This window comes from Myxocyprinus asiaticus, chromosome 31 (assembly GCF_019703515.2).
Source record: "Myxocyprinus asiaticus isolate MX2 ecotype Aquarium Trade chromosome 31, UBuf_Myxa_2, whole genome shotgun sequence".
Lineage (NCBI taxonomy): Eukaryota > Metazoa > Chordata > Actinopteri > Cypriniformes > Catostomidae > Myxocyprinus > Myxocyprinus asiaticus.
The window spans coordinates 30,305,663-30,323,383 of NC_059374.1; the positions used below are offsets into that span (position 1 = coordinate 30,305,663).

The 17,721-nt window shown below is 37.4% G+C and overlaps 1 protein-coding gene across 1 annotated transcript; it reads right to left on the minus strand.

The window, feature by feature from the left end:
- Positions 1-2,422: 2,422 nt before the first annotated feature.
- LOC127422032 (tsukushi-like) lies at positions 2,423-13,940 on the minus strand. The gene is made up of 2 exons (XM_051665358.1): positions 13,718-13,940; positions 2,423-4,476 (listed from the first exon to the last, which is right to left on the minus strand). Exons 1-2 carry the CDS (start codon positions 13,718-13,720, stop codon positions 3,427-3,429), a joined length of 1,053 nt encoding a protein of 350 aa, XP_051521318.1. The 5' UTR covers positions 13,721-13,940; the 3' UTR covers positions 2,423-3,426.
- Positions 13,941-17,721: the final 3,781 nt, after the last annotated feature.

Here is a 17,721-nt window from a genome sequence, read left to right on the forward strand (position 1 = left end):
AGGAGAATTTGCACCAAGCACAAGAACGCCAAAGCCGGCTGTATGATAGGGGAGCTCGGCTACGAGAATTTGCACTGGGAGACAAAGTGCTTGTATTACTCCCAACCTCGAGCTCCAAATTACTGGCCAAGTGGCAAGGGCCCTTTGAGGTCATACGACAAGAGGGAGATCTCGTTTATGAGGTAAAATGAGCAGATAGAGGTGACGCACATCAAATATACCATCTCAACCTCCTGAAATTACGGAGGGAGGCGGTCCCTGTGACGTTGGTGACAGTGGTTCCAGAGAGGGCGGAGCTCAGGCCGGAGGTGAACTTAAGCCAGTCATCTCACTTGTGGAGACCACCTCTCACCGTCTCAGCTCACATATGTTGCCAAGTTGCAGAAAGAATTTGCGTACGTGTTCTCACCTCTATCTGGTCGTACAAACCTCATACAGTACAATATCGAGACTACACCTTGGGTAGTGGTACGTACTCGTCCCTACCGACTTCAAGAGCACAAGAAAAAAGTGATACGAGAAGAATTGGATGCAATGCTTGAGATGGGAAAAATAGAAGAATCCAACAGTGACTGATCCAGCCTGGTAGTGCTGGTTACTAAGAGCGACGGGTCGGTCCGGTTCTGCATGGTAAATGCGGTGTCTAAATTTGATGCATACCCAGTGCCTCGTATTGATAAACTGCTCGATCGGTTAGGCACAGCTCGTTTTTATTTGACACTGGATTTGACAAAAGGCTATTGGCAAATCCCCTTAACCACAATATCCCATGAGAAAACGGTCTTCTCCACACCGTTCAGCTTACACCAATTCGTGACGCTTCCATTCGGTTTGTTTGGGGCCCCGGCTACGTTCCAGCAGCTCATGGACCAAATCCTCAGACCGCACGGTGCTTATGCCGCTGCCTATCTAGACGATATCATTATTTACATTAATGATTGGTAGCGACACCTGCAACATCTGCGGTTGATCGTTGAGAAGAGCGGGGCTCATGGCAAACCAGAAGTGCGCAACTGGGCAGGTAGAGGTACGGTATCTGGGCTTTCACTTGGGCCACGGGCAGGTGTGGCCCCAAATTGATAAAACTGCAGTGATTGCAGCCTCCCCGAGAACTAAGACAGTTCCTGGGGCTGGCTGGCTATTATCGTAGGTTTGTACCCAACTATTCGGCTGTCACCAGTCCGCTGACTGATCTTACTAAAAAGGCAGCACCTGATCCCGTCCAGTGGACGAAGCAGTGTCAACAGGCGTTTATACAGCTGAAAGCTGTACTTTGTGGTGGGCTGCTTTAACATACACCTGACTTCTCTCTCCTTTTTGTTTTACAGACGGATGCTTCAGACGGGGTTGGGGCGGTGCTCTCACAGGTGGTGGAAGGGAAGGAACGGCCAGTGCTGTACATTAGTCGGAAGCTCTCTTTGAGAGAGACTATGTACAGCACCGTAGAGAAGGAATGTTTGGCCATTAAGTGGGCAGTCCTCACTCTCTGCTACTACCTGTTGGGGCAGGCCTTCACACTCTGTTAAGACCAGATGGGGGTGTGTGACAATGTCATGGTTGAGCGTCCGTCCAGTGAGAGGGGAAGAGGTAAGGATTCATCCCTGGGTGATAAGTCGAACAGCTGTTTCTTGTTGCAGTAATTTGGGACGAGCAATAAGAGGAGCCCACGCCAGATCCCAGGGAGAGTGTGTTACACATGCTGAAGCTACACGAGTGTGCTTAAAAAACAATGCAGACTATATGTAGAGTGAATAAAGAAGTGTGACGTTACTTGAGCCCCGCTTCCTCACTTCTGCAATGTCCAGACCTGTTACAAATCCCTTTAGGTTTCTGCAGGGCATGTGTGGACAACCACAAATTATAGTTGTGTGAATATGTTAGACTGGGGTGAACCACATTACTTGGTCCTCTGTTATGACTAAGTGCACTGTGTGACTCAGCAAGACATCAGAAAAAGCACGTCAGCACTGGCTTAACTTTGTCTGGAAGTTTTAATACTGTTTGGGGAAGTGATTTAAACACAGGCTTAAAGGGATAGTTTACAAAAAAATAAAAATAATTCTGTCATCATTTACTCATGGTGTTCCAAACCCTATGACTTTTTCTTCTGTGAGACACAAAAGGAGAAATGTTGAGGGTACTGGCTACTCCTTTCCATATACTGAAAGTGAATGGGAATTCAGGCTGCTGAGCTCCAAAAAAGACAAAAAGAACCATAAAAGTTTCATAAATGTAGTCAGTACATCTTGTGTGATATATACCTATTTAAGTATTCTGAAGCAATACAATAGCTATGCATGATGATCATGGAAGAAGAACAATTCATGCGAGGTTTGAATGACATGAGGGTGAATAAATAATGACAGAATTTTCATTTTTTGGGTGAACGTGTAGAGCCATGGAAGTACAACAATACTAATATTTGTAAAGTTGATTATCATTTATTAACAGAGTATAGTTTTGTACAACTTTAAAACATTCCTTAAATGATGAACAACTATCATGTTTATCAATGCATTCAAATCTCAATTAAACTTATGAGAATATAAAAAGTGCAAAATTTCAGAACAATGGCATGTAAACATCTGTGACAGACATGCCTCCAAATTACAGACATAAAATGATATTACCCAGTGACTGTCTGAGTACGAGAAAATCACGTTTTAAGGTTCAATAGCTAAATGTTTCACCTCTGATCTAACATTTTTTTATGGTGCAAAATCATTTTTTAAAATCACAAAATGTCACATATTGTAATTCATTCAAAAGGTGTCTATGAAAAGGTAAATGCCCATGTTAAATTGGCCAGTTAAATCTAAGTAACAAATATACCAAAATACTTATTGCCCTCAGTAATAAAGGCCCATTGCAAATTATTCCATAATCAAGCTTCTTAAAATATTCCCACATAATCAACATTATAGCTTTTATGTTCATTTAACATAGGTTTATGTGGGGCATCAAAACTTTAGCATCATTAGAAACGTACTGTTCCAGAACAAAGCAGTTACCTCGGTTGTGCTCTAAATAGTGTTAATTGTTAGGCACAAAAACCTGCTACTTTGGTTTGTACAAAATGTTTTAAAGAAGAATACAGAATCAACTTATGAAAGAATGAATATAGAATCAAAGGATGAATACAGAACCAACTTATTCCAGATTGACAACACATCACATCAGACTTGACATCACAGAGCAAATCTAAAGTGACATTAAATATGAGAAAAACAGAATAGTGTAAACTAAAGTGCATGGGTCCGCACAAAGTACTTTGCATGTCGGAATGCAATAAACACATGTAAAGTAAAGGAACTTAGGCATAGCATGTGCAAATAAAATGCAATGTGGAATAACAAAAAATAAAGATCTTTTGTGGAATAAGGCACAGAGATATTCATATTGCATGTCTATCTTGGCATTTCAGGCTCATAAGATCATACCTGCAACGTCACAGGTAAGTATATCATTGGGTTTGGCCTGTCCTATCTGTCTATGAAACTGTCCTTGCTTGTGCGTCTTCCAGCAATGTACATTTGGCCCCAGAATTATACTTTTTATACTTGGAATTTGGGTAAAGACGGTCTGCGACAATGGTGTGATGGCAGTATTGGACAAATTAAGCTCTTGTAAAGAGACAAGTCCACCAAATACATCTGGACCCAAAGTCTTGAGTTGGCTGTTGTTTGATAGGTCTAAGACTTGAAGGTTCCTCAGGCCCCTGAAACTGCCAGGATGTATCATTGTCAGCTCAAGTAGGCCGCTGAGAGACAGGTAAACTAGTTCTGTCATTGATTCAAAGGCCCCAGCGTCAATGTTTGAGATAAGATTTCCATCCAGGTTGAGATACTGAAGAGGAATTCCAATAAGCGTTGGCACCTTTTTCAATCTATTCCCTGCAAGCATAAGACTCTTTATGTAAAGAGGATTGCCAGGTGTCTTCCTGGAAATGGTTTCGAGAAGGTTTTTGGACAGGTCCACCATGACTGGTATATCCTGTACCCTGCTAGTAAAGAGATCAAGACTGAACTCCTTGAATCGGTTTTCACTAAGGTCCACGTCAACCAGAGGGAGACTGGTAAAGCAGCCATCGGTGAGACTCTCAAGAGCATTGTTGCTCAAGTCCAACGTCTCTAGGTAGCGAAGCTTGGAGAACGCTTTGGGACTGACTTGAGAAATTAAATTGTTGCTTAAGTCCAGACTGACCAAGGTGGTGTAACCCGGGCCAGAGAGCATCAAGTCAGTAATGGAGGTGATGGAGTTCAAGGAGAGGTCGAGATGAGAGGTGTCCAGAGGGATGGGAACAGGAGCAGTCTCGGGGCCAATCCCACTGCAGTACACCTTGGTCAGACTGAAACTGTCGAAGAGACCAAAGCTTTCCACCTCACATCGACATTGTGGATGGCAGTTCTTCACCCCTCCCACAACGGCCAGGCCAAGCAAAGAGAAGATGAGACATAGCGAAGTAGCCATGGTGAGCTATAAACAAAAACACAGACAGAAACGCTTAGTTTCACAGTTATGAGCTTGCCTAAACATGAAAAATCATGTGGTTTCATGCAATGAACCATTCAAAATCAAGGAAACTTGAAGCATGTTAATAAAGCAGCAAATACAAGGCACTGACATAACTGTGTAAACGCACTCCTATGAATATAACATTAAAAGCAAATTGTGCAATTTCTGCAAAACTAGCATCACCAAACAGAACTGCAAAAATAATGACTGTTTTCATGCAGATTTCCTTAACACTCCCTTGTCTTCCATTGGTCCGAAAAACAGGTAGTCCCACCCCAGACTTACGCCATTGGTTGAGCCAATGTTGCTGTGTCAGGCTGATGGGGATGCTCAAACAAAAATCTATGTTTTGATAGCACTACAGAGCCACTGTGTTACACCTTTGGGTAAAATTAAATAAATTACTTGCTTAAAGTTGTCTCTTCATATTAAGCTGTGATTGGAGAAAGTATTTTAACAACTAAAAATTAACCTTTTCGCACTTGAGTTTCTCCTGTACTGACGGATTTCCTAGCGTGAGTTCTTTAATGCGCACTGTAATTAAAATAAATCGTACTTTATACTTCACAGCAGATGCACTGGAGGACAGATTATATCACAGCGGGTGCACCAAAGATCAAATTATATATTATCAAACATATAATGTGGTTTTTAGATGTTTATAATGATTGATTATGATAGATAAGATGCGATTACGAATGCGCTTGCCGGCTATGCACACCGCCATATTTTCATTGCAATGCAAGATGGGACTCTGAGTTTGTATCATCATAAAAGCATACAAAAGGAGGAGCATAGAAGGTTCTAAAAACCTAGCACTTCCATTCTCCCAGCCCCGGAAGTGGTTGTGATGGACAGAATGGGAGAAGACTTGAGTGGACTGGCAGGCCGTGCATTAAAAGTCTAGGCTTTCAGTGTTATTCTTGCCATTAAGAAAACACAGTTACACAATGAATAAGACACCCTATGCCTTTGGGCATCATACATTGTCACAGCTAACTAATAATACCAATTGACATTTATAAAAACGTCCACGCATGACAGCCAGAACTTGAAACGATACTTAATGCTCAAGCAAGCCTAAATTTTAACTGCAACATGACTGTTTTGTGAAATGAACATCTCCCGAACAGACATTCAAAAATCATAATTTTTCATTTGAATCTACAAGGTGGTCTATAATACCTGGAAAAATCTATCTAATAATATTTGCAATTTAAATGTTGCATGCAATAAATTTCGTTTCGTCAGGGTACACGTTTATTTTGCGTTCCATTCAAACTGAATGTGGGATAATCCTACTTGATATCTCCGACCATAAATGCATTCCATTCCCTGATATTTGGAACTGCAATGCTCCCGTTAGCTTAGCAGGGTTTTGACTCTCATTAGAGAGAGTAGCGACACTCCCATAGACTTCCATTGTAATCGAAGGATGCGGAAGTAACGCGTGTCATGGGCTGACCAATAGTTCCAAACATTGTTTAGTTCCAACTTGCAACCGCATTCATTTTCAGTGTTTCCGAAGCACGCTCGCTGGTAAGTTGATGAAATGACTGATTTTTTTTTTCATATTCCAAGCATTAGTAGGCCTCTTTTCAATTTAGTCAATAGTGGTATTTTATGTAGCCAGCTTTAAAGTTTATCGTAAGATAACAGATCGTTAGATTAAAAATGCAGTTAGCACTAGTAGCTAACGTAAGCAACACCGTTACTGCAGCTAGCTACTATCTCCCTGTTGGGACTTCTAGGATAAAATGATTTAGTGCAGTTGTTGAATATGGACATTTGATACTGTATTTCAACCACTGTAATGATGTGTGTGTGTGTGTGTCTAGTCTGAGGTTTGTGAACTGCAGACATCTAGATCAGTGGTCTTCAACCCTGGTCCTCGAGTACCCCTTGCCCTGCATGTTTTATATGTTTCCCTCTTCCAATACACCTGATTCAAATTACTTGGTTGTCATTCAAGCTCTGCAGAAGCCTGATAATGACCCATTCATTTGAATCAGGTGTGTTGGAAGAGGGAAACATGTAAAACATGCAGGGCAGGGGGTACTCGAGGACCAGGGTTGAAGACCACTGATCTAGATCACCGGATCTAGCATTACAAATAACAGGAGTGGAAGACCATGGGTGGGGGAACAATCTTTACACTCTAACTGGACATATTGTATAATAAAATGTTTTATTGAATGCAACTGGTTGCCTTGTATATTCTGTACTATTGACCAAACTCCTTTCTTGGCTTAAATTTTGATATTTAGATTAGATTTAACTTTGTCATTGCATCGACTACTATAAGTATCGTCAACGTAGTAAATTGTAATGTGGGCTAATTAATAAAAGAACGTGTTTAACAAGTCCCATTTACTTAGTCTAATGTTAAATGTGAAGTAAAACAATTGTCCTCAGTAGGCTACAGCACGGTAGCTAGCATAGCCATTTCTAGCTCTGCTTCACAATACTGCTGCCTAGTGTTATACGGTAATATAATATAAATAAATGTAAATAATAATAATAATGTAGCAGACATATAAATGATACAACACACCAGTAACCATTGGACATTACGTGTTAATATACTGAAAATTGCTGTAAATCTAGTTGGTGCTGCTATCTGTCCCGCCGAAAACCATTCAAACTGGTTGACAGCGCGGATTTGTTTGGAACTATTGAGAGCTACATGAACCACGTAATCGCGTATCGGCAAGATCAAAGAGTGTCGCAACTCTCTTTTTCAATGGCTCTGTGATAAACAATGCTGCAGCGCTAGCATTTGCGCTTCAGGTGTACAATTATCAAAACAGATTATAATGTTTTATACACCCATTTCTGCAGGCGTTTGTTAAACAAGCTTTAATATCATGTAATGTGGAAACGAACTCATTTATCGATATTACATAATAAAGTGAATGTTTATCACTTACTTTGTATATCTCCCTGACCTACGCTGCCCTGCCAACAACACTTTCGAAGCTTCGTGGATGCTCTGACGTAGTTGAAATAGGCGACAATGTTCATTCGGAATGCTTGGTTTTGTGAACTATATTTAAAGGGGCTGCAAAACATCCAGACATGTCGACCGGTATCTTTTTGCCGACCTATCACAAGTAGAGTATATCCTCATGAAATCTTTTAAATGTGAAAGAAATCGATCGATGGCAGAAAGTAATTAAATATAAAAAGACAAAAGCTGATGGTATAAATGTGTTACCAATTGATCAGGCAGCACGGTTTTGCATTCTATGGTGCTGAAATTAGCATGCAATATATTATATATAATATATATAAACCATAATATCCACTGCATCAACTCACCTCGCACACCAACAATTTCAGACACCTTTGTCCATGCATCGTTTTTTTTTTTTTTTTTTTTAATATCCCTGTTATCAAACAGGGACAGATCGTATATTATGGTAAAACCCGCCACGGCAATAATTAGTTTCTCCTCCATTTTGTCTTCGGAACTATTGTTTGGTGAGAACCAAAGTTTACACTGTTGTGTTCTCTAGACTTCGCTAGAGTGGAGCACTTCTATATTCCAATAGGTTGCCGCCGAACCATGTCAAAGCTCATTGCCATAATGTTGCCCTCACTTTAACTTTCCTCTGACGCCCACAACGCCCAAAACGCGCCGGCCACGGACGAGCCGCTTCTCGTCGCCAAGAGACGCTGGCTGCCATAGAAAATGAATGACTTCCGGTCGATTTGACGCTCTCGACGCCTCTGGTCTGAACACACCATGAGTGTCAACATGATTGTGTGACATCATGCACCTGCATCTCGGCGAAATCGGAGTTGAGAATTTCTGCACAAACCTACAAGTCGTAATTCTGACTTAAAAATGCATTCCATTGCACTTTTCCTAGTAGGAAGTTGTAAAATCCGACTTTCCGAGTTGAATGGAACACAGCACTACTTTTCAAAACTGACACTGAATGCTCAAGCAGCCTAATTTACACTTAGAAAACTCCTGATGTTGATATAACAATGCAAAAAGCACTTACCAATTTACTTGAAGTGAAAATCAGTCCTCCTTTCCTGATTAATAATTAAGCAATCACATGGTCATGCAGAACATCTTGTGTTTTTTAAATCCATAAGGATCTCTTTCTCAATGGCGATAGCGGCAGTATTGACAGTCGACATGTCAGCTATAGATCTCGCACTCTTCGCTTTCAAATTACGTCACTTAAAGCGTGATTGCGTCACTCAAGTCCAGCTAGAAGGCCTCGACCGGGACATATCCTAAAGATCACACCCACCAAGAACAAATAAATCAATCTGATTGGCTAATGAATCTGACAATCTGACTTTAGTTGCTCATTCACTTGCGTTGTTGAGGGATTCTGTGGAAATTCTGAAGGCCTGATGGGGTGGAGCTCATCTCACGCACTGCTTCGGGCATGTGAAACAGTTGTCACGCTTCGCTTGTAAGCATCAAGGAATAAATTCTGACTGGATAAACTTTTAGTTTTTCTCTATTTGTTTGTAGATTAATTAAGAGTGGAAAGCGGTTAAAAATACATAGGCAAAAAGGTGATTGAGAATGAAAGGATGAAAAATATGTATTTATTTGGAATGTTAGGCCAGTAGAGAAGGCTTTGCTGGCCCTGAGAATTCACCACTGGGTTTGAGTGCTGCTTAGCTATACAAGTAGTTGCAATTAAATTGACAGTGCAACAGTTTTACTGTCCTTACACTTGCTCATCTGGAATATACTAATGATTAATAAAATAAATTAAGTTGGACCAACAGAAGAAAATTAATTGAAAAAAAAAAAAAAAATCTTAGAAAATTGAGTTTGACGAACATAATGAAACTTGGTTAAAACTACTACAGAACATTGATTTTTACTAATCCAACTAAATTATGTTGGCTCATTGAAACAGTCTGAATGAAAGAAATTAAATTGCCTGTAAAAACGTTCACAAATTAAATTAAGGGTAATGACATTTTTTGCAGTATGAAATCATCAAACACTGAACCATTACCTACTTCAGGGACCTTTGAGAGGTTTTGTTTGAAGAGATTAATAGTCACTCATTACATATGTTAATACTGTAAACATACGTAGCCAATCACTTACAACTGCACCTACATGCTCATCTGAGAGGCTCTGTGTTTATCCATTACGATCATTTTCTATGAATCACAAGATGTTTTCAGAGAAGCTTGAGTATGTTCACCAGATCCAAATGGCATATTTGACCACACTATGCTTACTTGGACTACACCACCAAATAAATATACAATTGGCAATACTTTCAAATTACTGACAGTATTAAAATTCATTTCTTGTGAATGAGCACTAAACAGTCTCTGAATGAAAGCTTCTCCTCTGGTAAACCAGCTTTCTCTTGAAGTTCCTAGAGTGAGTGCAACTTAAAAAGACCCATTTTTATTATAAACTCAAAGGATTTTACCTCATTCTTATGATCAAAGACAATATTCCATTTTATTCTCACAAATACATCAACAACTTGTTATGGTAACAAGGATACAAGGCTTTTCTCATGGAAAATATGTTTAATAATAAATATATTTTTAACACATAATCCCTTAATTAACATGCTAGAGAATATTTAATGAATCAGATGAAAGAGAAGGATTGCTTTGACGTAAAAAAGGAACATTAGCCATGATTAGGTCCAGATAATTAATACTAATGCATAATGCTGCACCTAACAACCATTTGATAATTGAGTTGTTGATTATTTATTAGATTAATTAAATAATAATAAAAAAGCCAAGTATTCTTTTTTAGCATTATATTTAAAAAAGCATGTTTTTACAGTCAAAAATATTATTGGCAAAAGTACATTTATTTAAATATTATTAACTTGCTGATTATAAAATTTGTTTAATTAATGCCTAAATAAAGTAATTTACCAGACTGTATTGTTTAAAACAATACTGTATTAAACAATACAGTAATACAATAAGTTCATACTCATTAATTTTAATTAAATACTTTTAATTATTCTGAATTCATAATACATACACCACCTGCAGATTACTTAATTCAGTTTTATGCAAAATGTAAATGCATTAATCTTAAAAACAGATATATTTATATATCTATATCTATATATATATATATTTTTTTTTTCCTCAGATATAAAGAGATATAAACCACTCATGTTTTGGACAACATACATAGTACACCTTTCCCATCTGTCTTTCACCATGTTTGGAATGCATTTTTCCATAGAAATAGGTTTTTGCAAAGACTCAAATAGTCAATAATAAAAATTTGTTGTCAATTATTTTAAACGATCAATTTTATTGATTAGTTTTTTAAGCCATACTTATATAAATACAACTGTAGGTCAGTACATATTTGAATTCCTTTCATATTGAATTGCTTGAAATTTACAACTGAATATCATAAAATGTATGATTTCATTACATTCATTAGATTAGTTTATAGATTAGTTTAAAAAGAAATTACAAAGTGTTTGCACTTACAACATCATTATAAACATTACACACATAAATGATTCTTTGTATATTGTTATTATTTGTATATTGTTGTGTGTAATTTTGTGTATATCAGACATTTAAATTGTGCTGTGTTAATTTGATATTATTGTAAATTGGTATATATCTCATCACTGTCACGACTGCTATGTTGATCGGAACTGCACCCAAGAATTTCACACACCATTGCACTTGTGTATATGGCTGTGTGACAATAAAAGTGATTTGATTCTTAAAACTTGCTTACTTGTTTTTATAAAGTACACTGAAGATCTATCAGGTCACACGGTTGGAGGTGTTTTCTATGACTGCAGTTGAAATCTAAATATTCTGTTTGGCCCTTCTGATGACTTTTGTTACCGAAGTTGCCAATTTGCTCTATTTAACTAAATAACCTGAACTTAAACCTCTTTCAACACTTGGCTCCGGATCATTTCATAGTAGGGACAAGGCCACTAAATGTGGGCAGGGATTTACCTGATAGTTAACTGATAGCAAAAGAGACTCGACAAGTTCAGCAATCATAAGCATGAGGTAGCAAAAATAGTACATTAATTAGCCTACACAAAGACTACCACAGATGTGTGTAGGGGTATGGATAATGTTTAACAGAGACAGCACGCTAATCCAATGTGACCTTTGCTGAACGATTTCCTCTTATGTAATTACAATGCTTGCATAAGGGCAGGTAAAATCAAAACACTTCAGTTGCAGTGTGCAGACTGAAACCTATTTATTAAGTTAAAATGTAGTTTTTACCAACAGAGAGATAGAGAGAGCCCAGCGAAAGTTCCAAGTTCCACAGCCATTTGGTCATTTTATGAGAAATGTCTCAGACTGTTTGTGTTTCAACATGGCCTTGCAAACCATTTTTAATCATACAGCCAAGAACATTTTTAGTGCTACATTTACAGTTGTTGTCTAAATGAAATATCACTTTTAATCAAAATGGAATTGTGAAGCTGTAAATAAAATTAATTCTGTTCCTTTACACTTGTGGTTGCATGTTTCTAGCTAACTATATGTAAACATCTTCCTGTGTGACAGAAGATTATGAAATCTGCAGGTGTTCTACACCTCCCACAGTAAAAACTCCCTCCTAAAAATGCCTGAAGTGAAATGTATTTGAAGATCAATCACGGTTATTGGTTAACAGCTACACATTTACACCATTTTTCCCCTCACAAATGTGTGAAATTACCCACCTTCCCTTTTAAACCAAAGGTTTACACGCCCACTGCTTCTCATCTGAGTGAGAACAGTTAAGTTGATTACCTTCAATGTCTGGGTGAATAAAACTGGTCCAGAATGTAGAAACTTACTCATCTTTCCTAAAGAATAGCTACAACAAGCCAGAACAGCACACCACATGGCTTCAAGAGAACTAAAATCTTAACCAATTTAATTAAAAGGCAGCAGACATCTTAATCCAGTAAAACTGAAAGAATGCCATAATTTAAGGTGTGTCAGACTTAATGGGGGCTTAAGGTGGTGTCTCAAACAGCTCTGTAATACAACAACATTTGAAATATATTGCAGAAACAATATGCTAGGTACTTTTTGTGATGTCAACATCAAAACTACACCATAAGTTCTGAACTACATGTGACACAGGAAAAAACATGAGTGTTGACTACAATACAGCAGACTTCTGTAAATAAAGGTTTCCACCCAAAACCAAAAATCTCATTGTGCATATACAATGCAAACAACAAAACTCATTCTTATGCAATCAAAGCACTTATAGTTGTCAGAAAAGGACAAATGAGGGCAACCCCATCTCATATAAATTCGTACACAATTTACGAGTTGGCTATTTCGTATGGTCTCGCACGATGTTGTTCGCATAAACTCGTCTGACTTCACGTAAGGACACACTTATTAATATTACGCACTTACCCAAACCCCTTATCTAAACTTAACCAATTAGTAGAGTGTGTAAACATGATAGGAAGCTGTTGTGTGTGACAGAAGCAAGTAATTGTCCCGTATTACATGAAACGATGTCCAGCGACGTCACTGGCTGTAGTGAAAGTCGTAGGGATTCAAACGAGTGCAGTTGCAGATATCATACGAATTAGCCAAATTTAGGAAAGTCGTAGGAATCCTTACGATTTCGCCTTGAGAGTGTGTCGGATAGTTAGTTGAAGATTGTGGGTTGTATTGGGACCTTTTTATAACTTTTTTAAGCACCCAATGTACAGGTAAAGAGATATTAAATGTATAATGCACAACATTGTGCACATTTAAAGATGACTGTAATTTTCATAAAATAATAATAATAATAATAATGATTAAAAAATAGGGTATGTACAAACTCTCATAGGTTGTGTCTCACAATCTAGCGATTTTCCATCCTAGACAGTGTTTGGGTATCAAAGGAACATTTGCTGGCCAAGAACGCTTTCTAGAAACTCGCTAGGTTTTTGAGACAGCCAAAATCTCTGATTTCACGGTTTAACTCGCATCTGTATTAGGTTATAAAAAAATGCTCGGAAATCTTTGGAAACTTTGTAAAAGCTTTAACATATAAGAAAATCCCAACACCAAAATGCACCAACTGAATAATATAAAAATTCACTTTTTCTTTTGTGCTTGCTTGAACTTTGCTTTTCGCGAAAGTAATAAGCAAAGTATTGGCGAATCAGGCTAAATTCTATCCAAACAAATGAACAAGTAAAGCACATTTCTGACTTTGAGAAGTAAAACTTACCATGTGCAAGCGACTCCGAGGCTGCCTGACACTTCTGTTGTAATGCTTTTAATTTTCAAGGCCAGCATCGGAAAAGTGTCTAGTTTTAGTGATTGTCATATCCAAGGCTTTCTGCCAGTGAGTACGTCTGCTGTATTGTTTGGGCTGCTACTTTATATCAGTCGATCTATGGGCGACAAACTCGCCGCAGAAAATGAAGCAACAAAAAGCCACTGCACGCACAGTCTCGTCTACAGTTTCACTGATAATCCGCGCCCACTAAAGTCTGGACGACTTGAGCTCCCACATAGCGCCTTCTAGTGGCCAATAAAACTTTTATAAAGAGTACAAGAGGATTTATTAACGGTATACCAAGTCAATCACAAAATCAGTAGGCTTTTAATTAATGATAGATATATTTATTCACATATTAATATAGCCTACCTGATGATAATCTATTTAATTCTACAATATCATATTGTAGGTTGCAGTCAGGGGTAGGTTTACGATTTCTGAGGCCTCAAGCAACCTGGGGCCCCATTTCGAATCTTTTTGCTTAAAAATGTACATACAATTATTTTAAATCATCAGAATTTTAAATTAATCCCATCAGCCATTGTAGCCAAGTACATTCAATATGAGTAATGAAATAAAAATCTAGTTAAAGATAATTAATGCATGTTTTCCAGTAACATTTCAGTTGTTATTTATAAATATTATAACCCAACAATTATTTATTGTTGTCCAGTTTGTCATTATAATATGATACAGTATGTATTATTATTATTACTTTGAGGACTTGTTGTATGCAATAGTAATATATTCCTGTCTTATTTACTTTACTTTCAGCTGGAGCTTATATTTTGATGCTGCGGTGTATTGTACACCATGTTGGAAAAGGCTGTTTATTTTTTATTTTTTTGTAAGTTTCCTAAGCAAGGGCGTAGCAGTCGCGGGAGCCGTGGGTGACATGTCCCCCGCACTCTTTAAAAAGGTGACTTGGTCCCGCGCACTTTTTCAAGCTAATCGCATACCGAGTCCAAATGGTGGATTTGTATACAATATTCTTTGTGTTTTGTTACTTTGGGTTGATTGAGTGACCATCCAGCCAATCACAGGTGAGTTTCATGAGCCGACACAACCCTTACGTAATAGGCCATCAGTAAGACAGCCTAATAAACATGACTCCATTCATTTCTACAAAGTTGATTTCAACAATGCTCATTTATCCATGCTTTTAATCGGCATTGATGTTGGTCTAAATTAATAATCTAGAGATGAGGAACACACAAACAAGACTTATTTATCGGCATATCATTCTTGATTGGCAGCATTACGTGCAATGCACTGCAGAAAAAATAGGACAATCCTTCTTTTAAGTACACATTGTAAGTGTAGTTTATATCAGTGCATGAGTCTTCATTAAGTTATTCTTTTTTCATTATGTTTGTGAGCCAAAAGTTTGATCGGTTGTTTTTGCCAATTCAAGCAGATTACTAGATCAGTGTTAAATATGTAAAGCTATTTTTAATATCAGCTCCTGTTTTTTTACCTCTGTATTAGTGTGCAGTCGATAAACTGTAGGAAAAAAGATAGATCTGCCTTGTTCTTAGAACACAGGCATTTTACTAAAGTGAATAGATATGTAGACATGCTTTTTTATACATGAAAATGTACGGACATTATTCAAATTCATTATAATTATTATAAGACTATTATTGTTGTCTTTTGATAAAAGTAATGCTCAGCAGCTCACAAACTGTAGGGAAATGATAGATTTGCTTAGTTCTTGTAATGCTTAAACCTCTACTAAAGTCTCTTTGTAGGTCTGTAGACATACAAATTTTAAAGGATTACAATTTTTTTTTTTGATCATTGATTCAGTGACTAACTCATTTCACACAAAACACTCATTTGTCACCACCTTCTGGCATCACCAGGAATGGTCACTGAATCATTAAATGGATCTGAACAAATTTTGGTGAAAGTAGTCAAAACACTCGAGCCACTTGGATACATTTAAATCCCACAATGCACAAGCACAGAGTAAAAAATAAAATTGTGCACAAGCACAATTGTCATTATTGTAATTGATTAAATAATTTATTCAGGACCAGCTTGTGCTCAGTCTTTTATTGTCATGTGTGAAACCAAGGGCGTTTGGCTTGAACATTATATTTGCAGCTAATTTTGCTAATTTTTTTTTTATTTGCAATACTTGAATCTTTAAAATACCACAAATACAAGTATATAATATATTAATATAATACTTATACTTATATATTAATATATACTGTAAAATATGAATACTGCACTGTAATTGTTGGGTTTGTGCGACCCACCTACTAACGTTTTGGAAACCTTAAGTTCTTATTAACTTCATACTGTGTCTAAAAATGAATTTTACGTTTCAGTAGGCTGTAATAAGAAAGAATGATTGAAGAAAAAGAGGATGATGATTCAAGTTGTAATTCATCCAGCAACACATACCAATGCAACAAATCAAGCAAATGACAAATTAAAGGGATAGTTCACCTAAAAATGAAAATTTTCTCATAATGTACTCACCCTCATGCCACCCCAGGTGTGTATGACTTTCTTTTGCTGAACAAAAATGAAGATTTTTCTAAAAATATTTCAGCTTTGAAGGTCCATAGGTAAACGGTGGCCAGAAATTTGAAGGTCCAAAAAGCACATAAAGGCAGCATTAAAGTAATCCATATAACTCAAGTGGTTTAATCCATGTCTTCTGAAGTGATATGATAGGTGAGAACAGATCAATATGTAAGTCCTTTTTTAGTGTCAGTCTCCCCTTTTACTTTCACTTCCACATTCTTCGTTTGCTTTTGGTGATTCACATTCTTTGTGCATATTGCCACCTACTGGGCAGGGAGGAGAATTTATAGTAAAAAAGGACTTACATATCGATCTGTTCCTCACCCACACCTATCATATCACTTCTGATGATATGGACTTAACCACTGGAGCCGTATGGCTACTTTTATGCTGCCTTCATATGCTTTTTGGACCTTCAAGTTCTGGCCATTATTCACTTGCATTGTATGGACCTACAGAGCTGAAATATTTTTCTAAAAATCTTTGTTCGTGTTCAGCAGAAGAAAGAAGGCATACACATCTGAGATGGTATGAGTGTGAGTAAATGATGAGAGAATTTTCATTTTTGAGCACTAGATGGCATTACAATAAAACTAAAATGATAGGCTTGTCTTTGAAAGCCCTTCTTCTCTGTGTTGAATTTGGAATAAAAACAGTTCTTACATTTTTGTTATTGTTTTATTTTTACTGTGACACAAATATTAGAATGTCTCATCTGAAATGCATTTTTAACAGAGTTCAAATATGGTAAATCAGTCCAAAAATAAAATTAGATATCAATTAAAAACGTTTCAAAGACCATGCCCTTGTGGGATCTTTCCTTAAGAAACTGTTATTGAGTGCTGCAGATAATTGTAATATTGTCTTCATGTGCATTGGGTCATGGTTGCTGAGTTTGCATCCTCTTTGTCTGGTTGTAGGACAGAGGGTGTCAAGGTGTAACATTTAAGAAGCTCAGAGGCTTATTGGATATGGGTCAGCACAAAGGAAGAATTGCTCTCTCCCTCTCTCCCCATCTCTCTCCCCCTCCCTCTTTCATGCTCTCTCTCATTGCACAAATCATAAGAAAATCTCTGTGGCAACCTGAGGGCAAAAGTGCACAGGCCTTCACAGATTGCCAAGGTGCATTAAGCCTCTCAAGCAAATCAGAAATCCCCAAAGTTATATGATCAGTCAAAAAGTCAAATCTCGTGTTTTGTGCAACAGGACTTTTTAATACGTTTCTCTTATAATGCATTTGAGGGAAAACACTTTATTGAGCCATGATACAATGATATAATGCTGCTTAGATAATTGAAATGGCAGAATAGACCTATATTTTTGAATAATTTATTTGTACCTTTTCTTTCTCTGTAAACATATTGTTCTAATAGTCTAAATGAGCTCAGAGAGCACCTCAGACGTGTCTC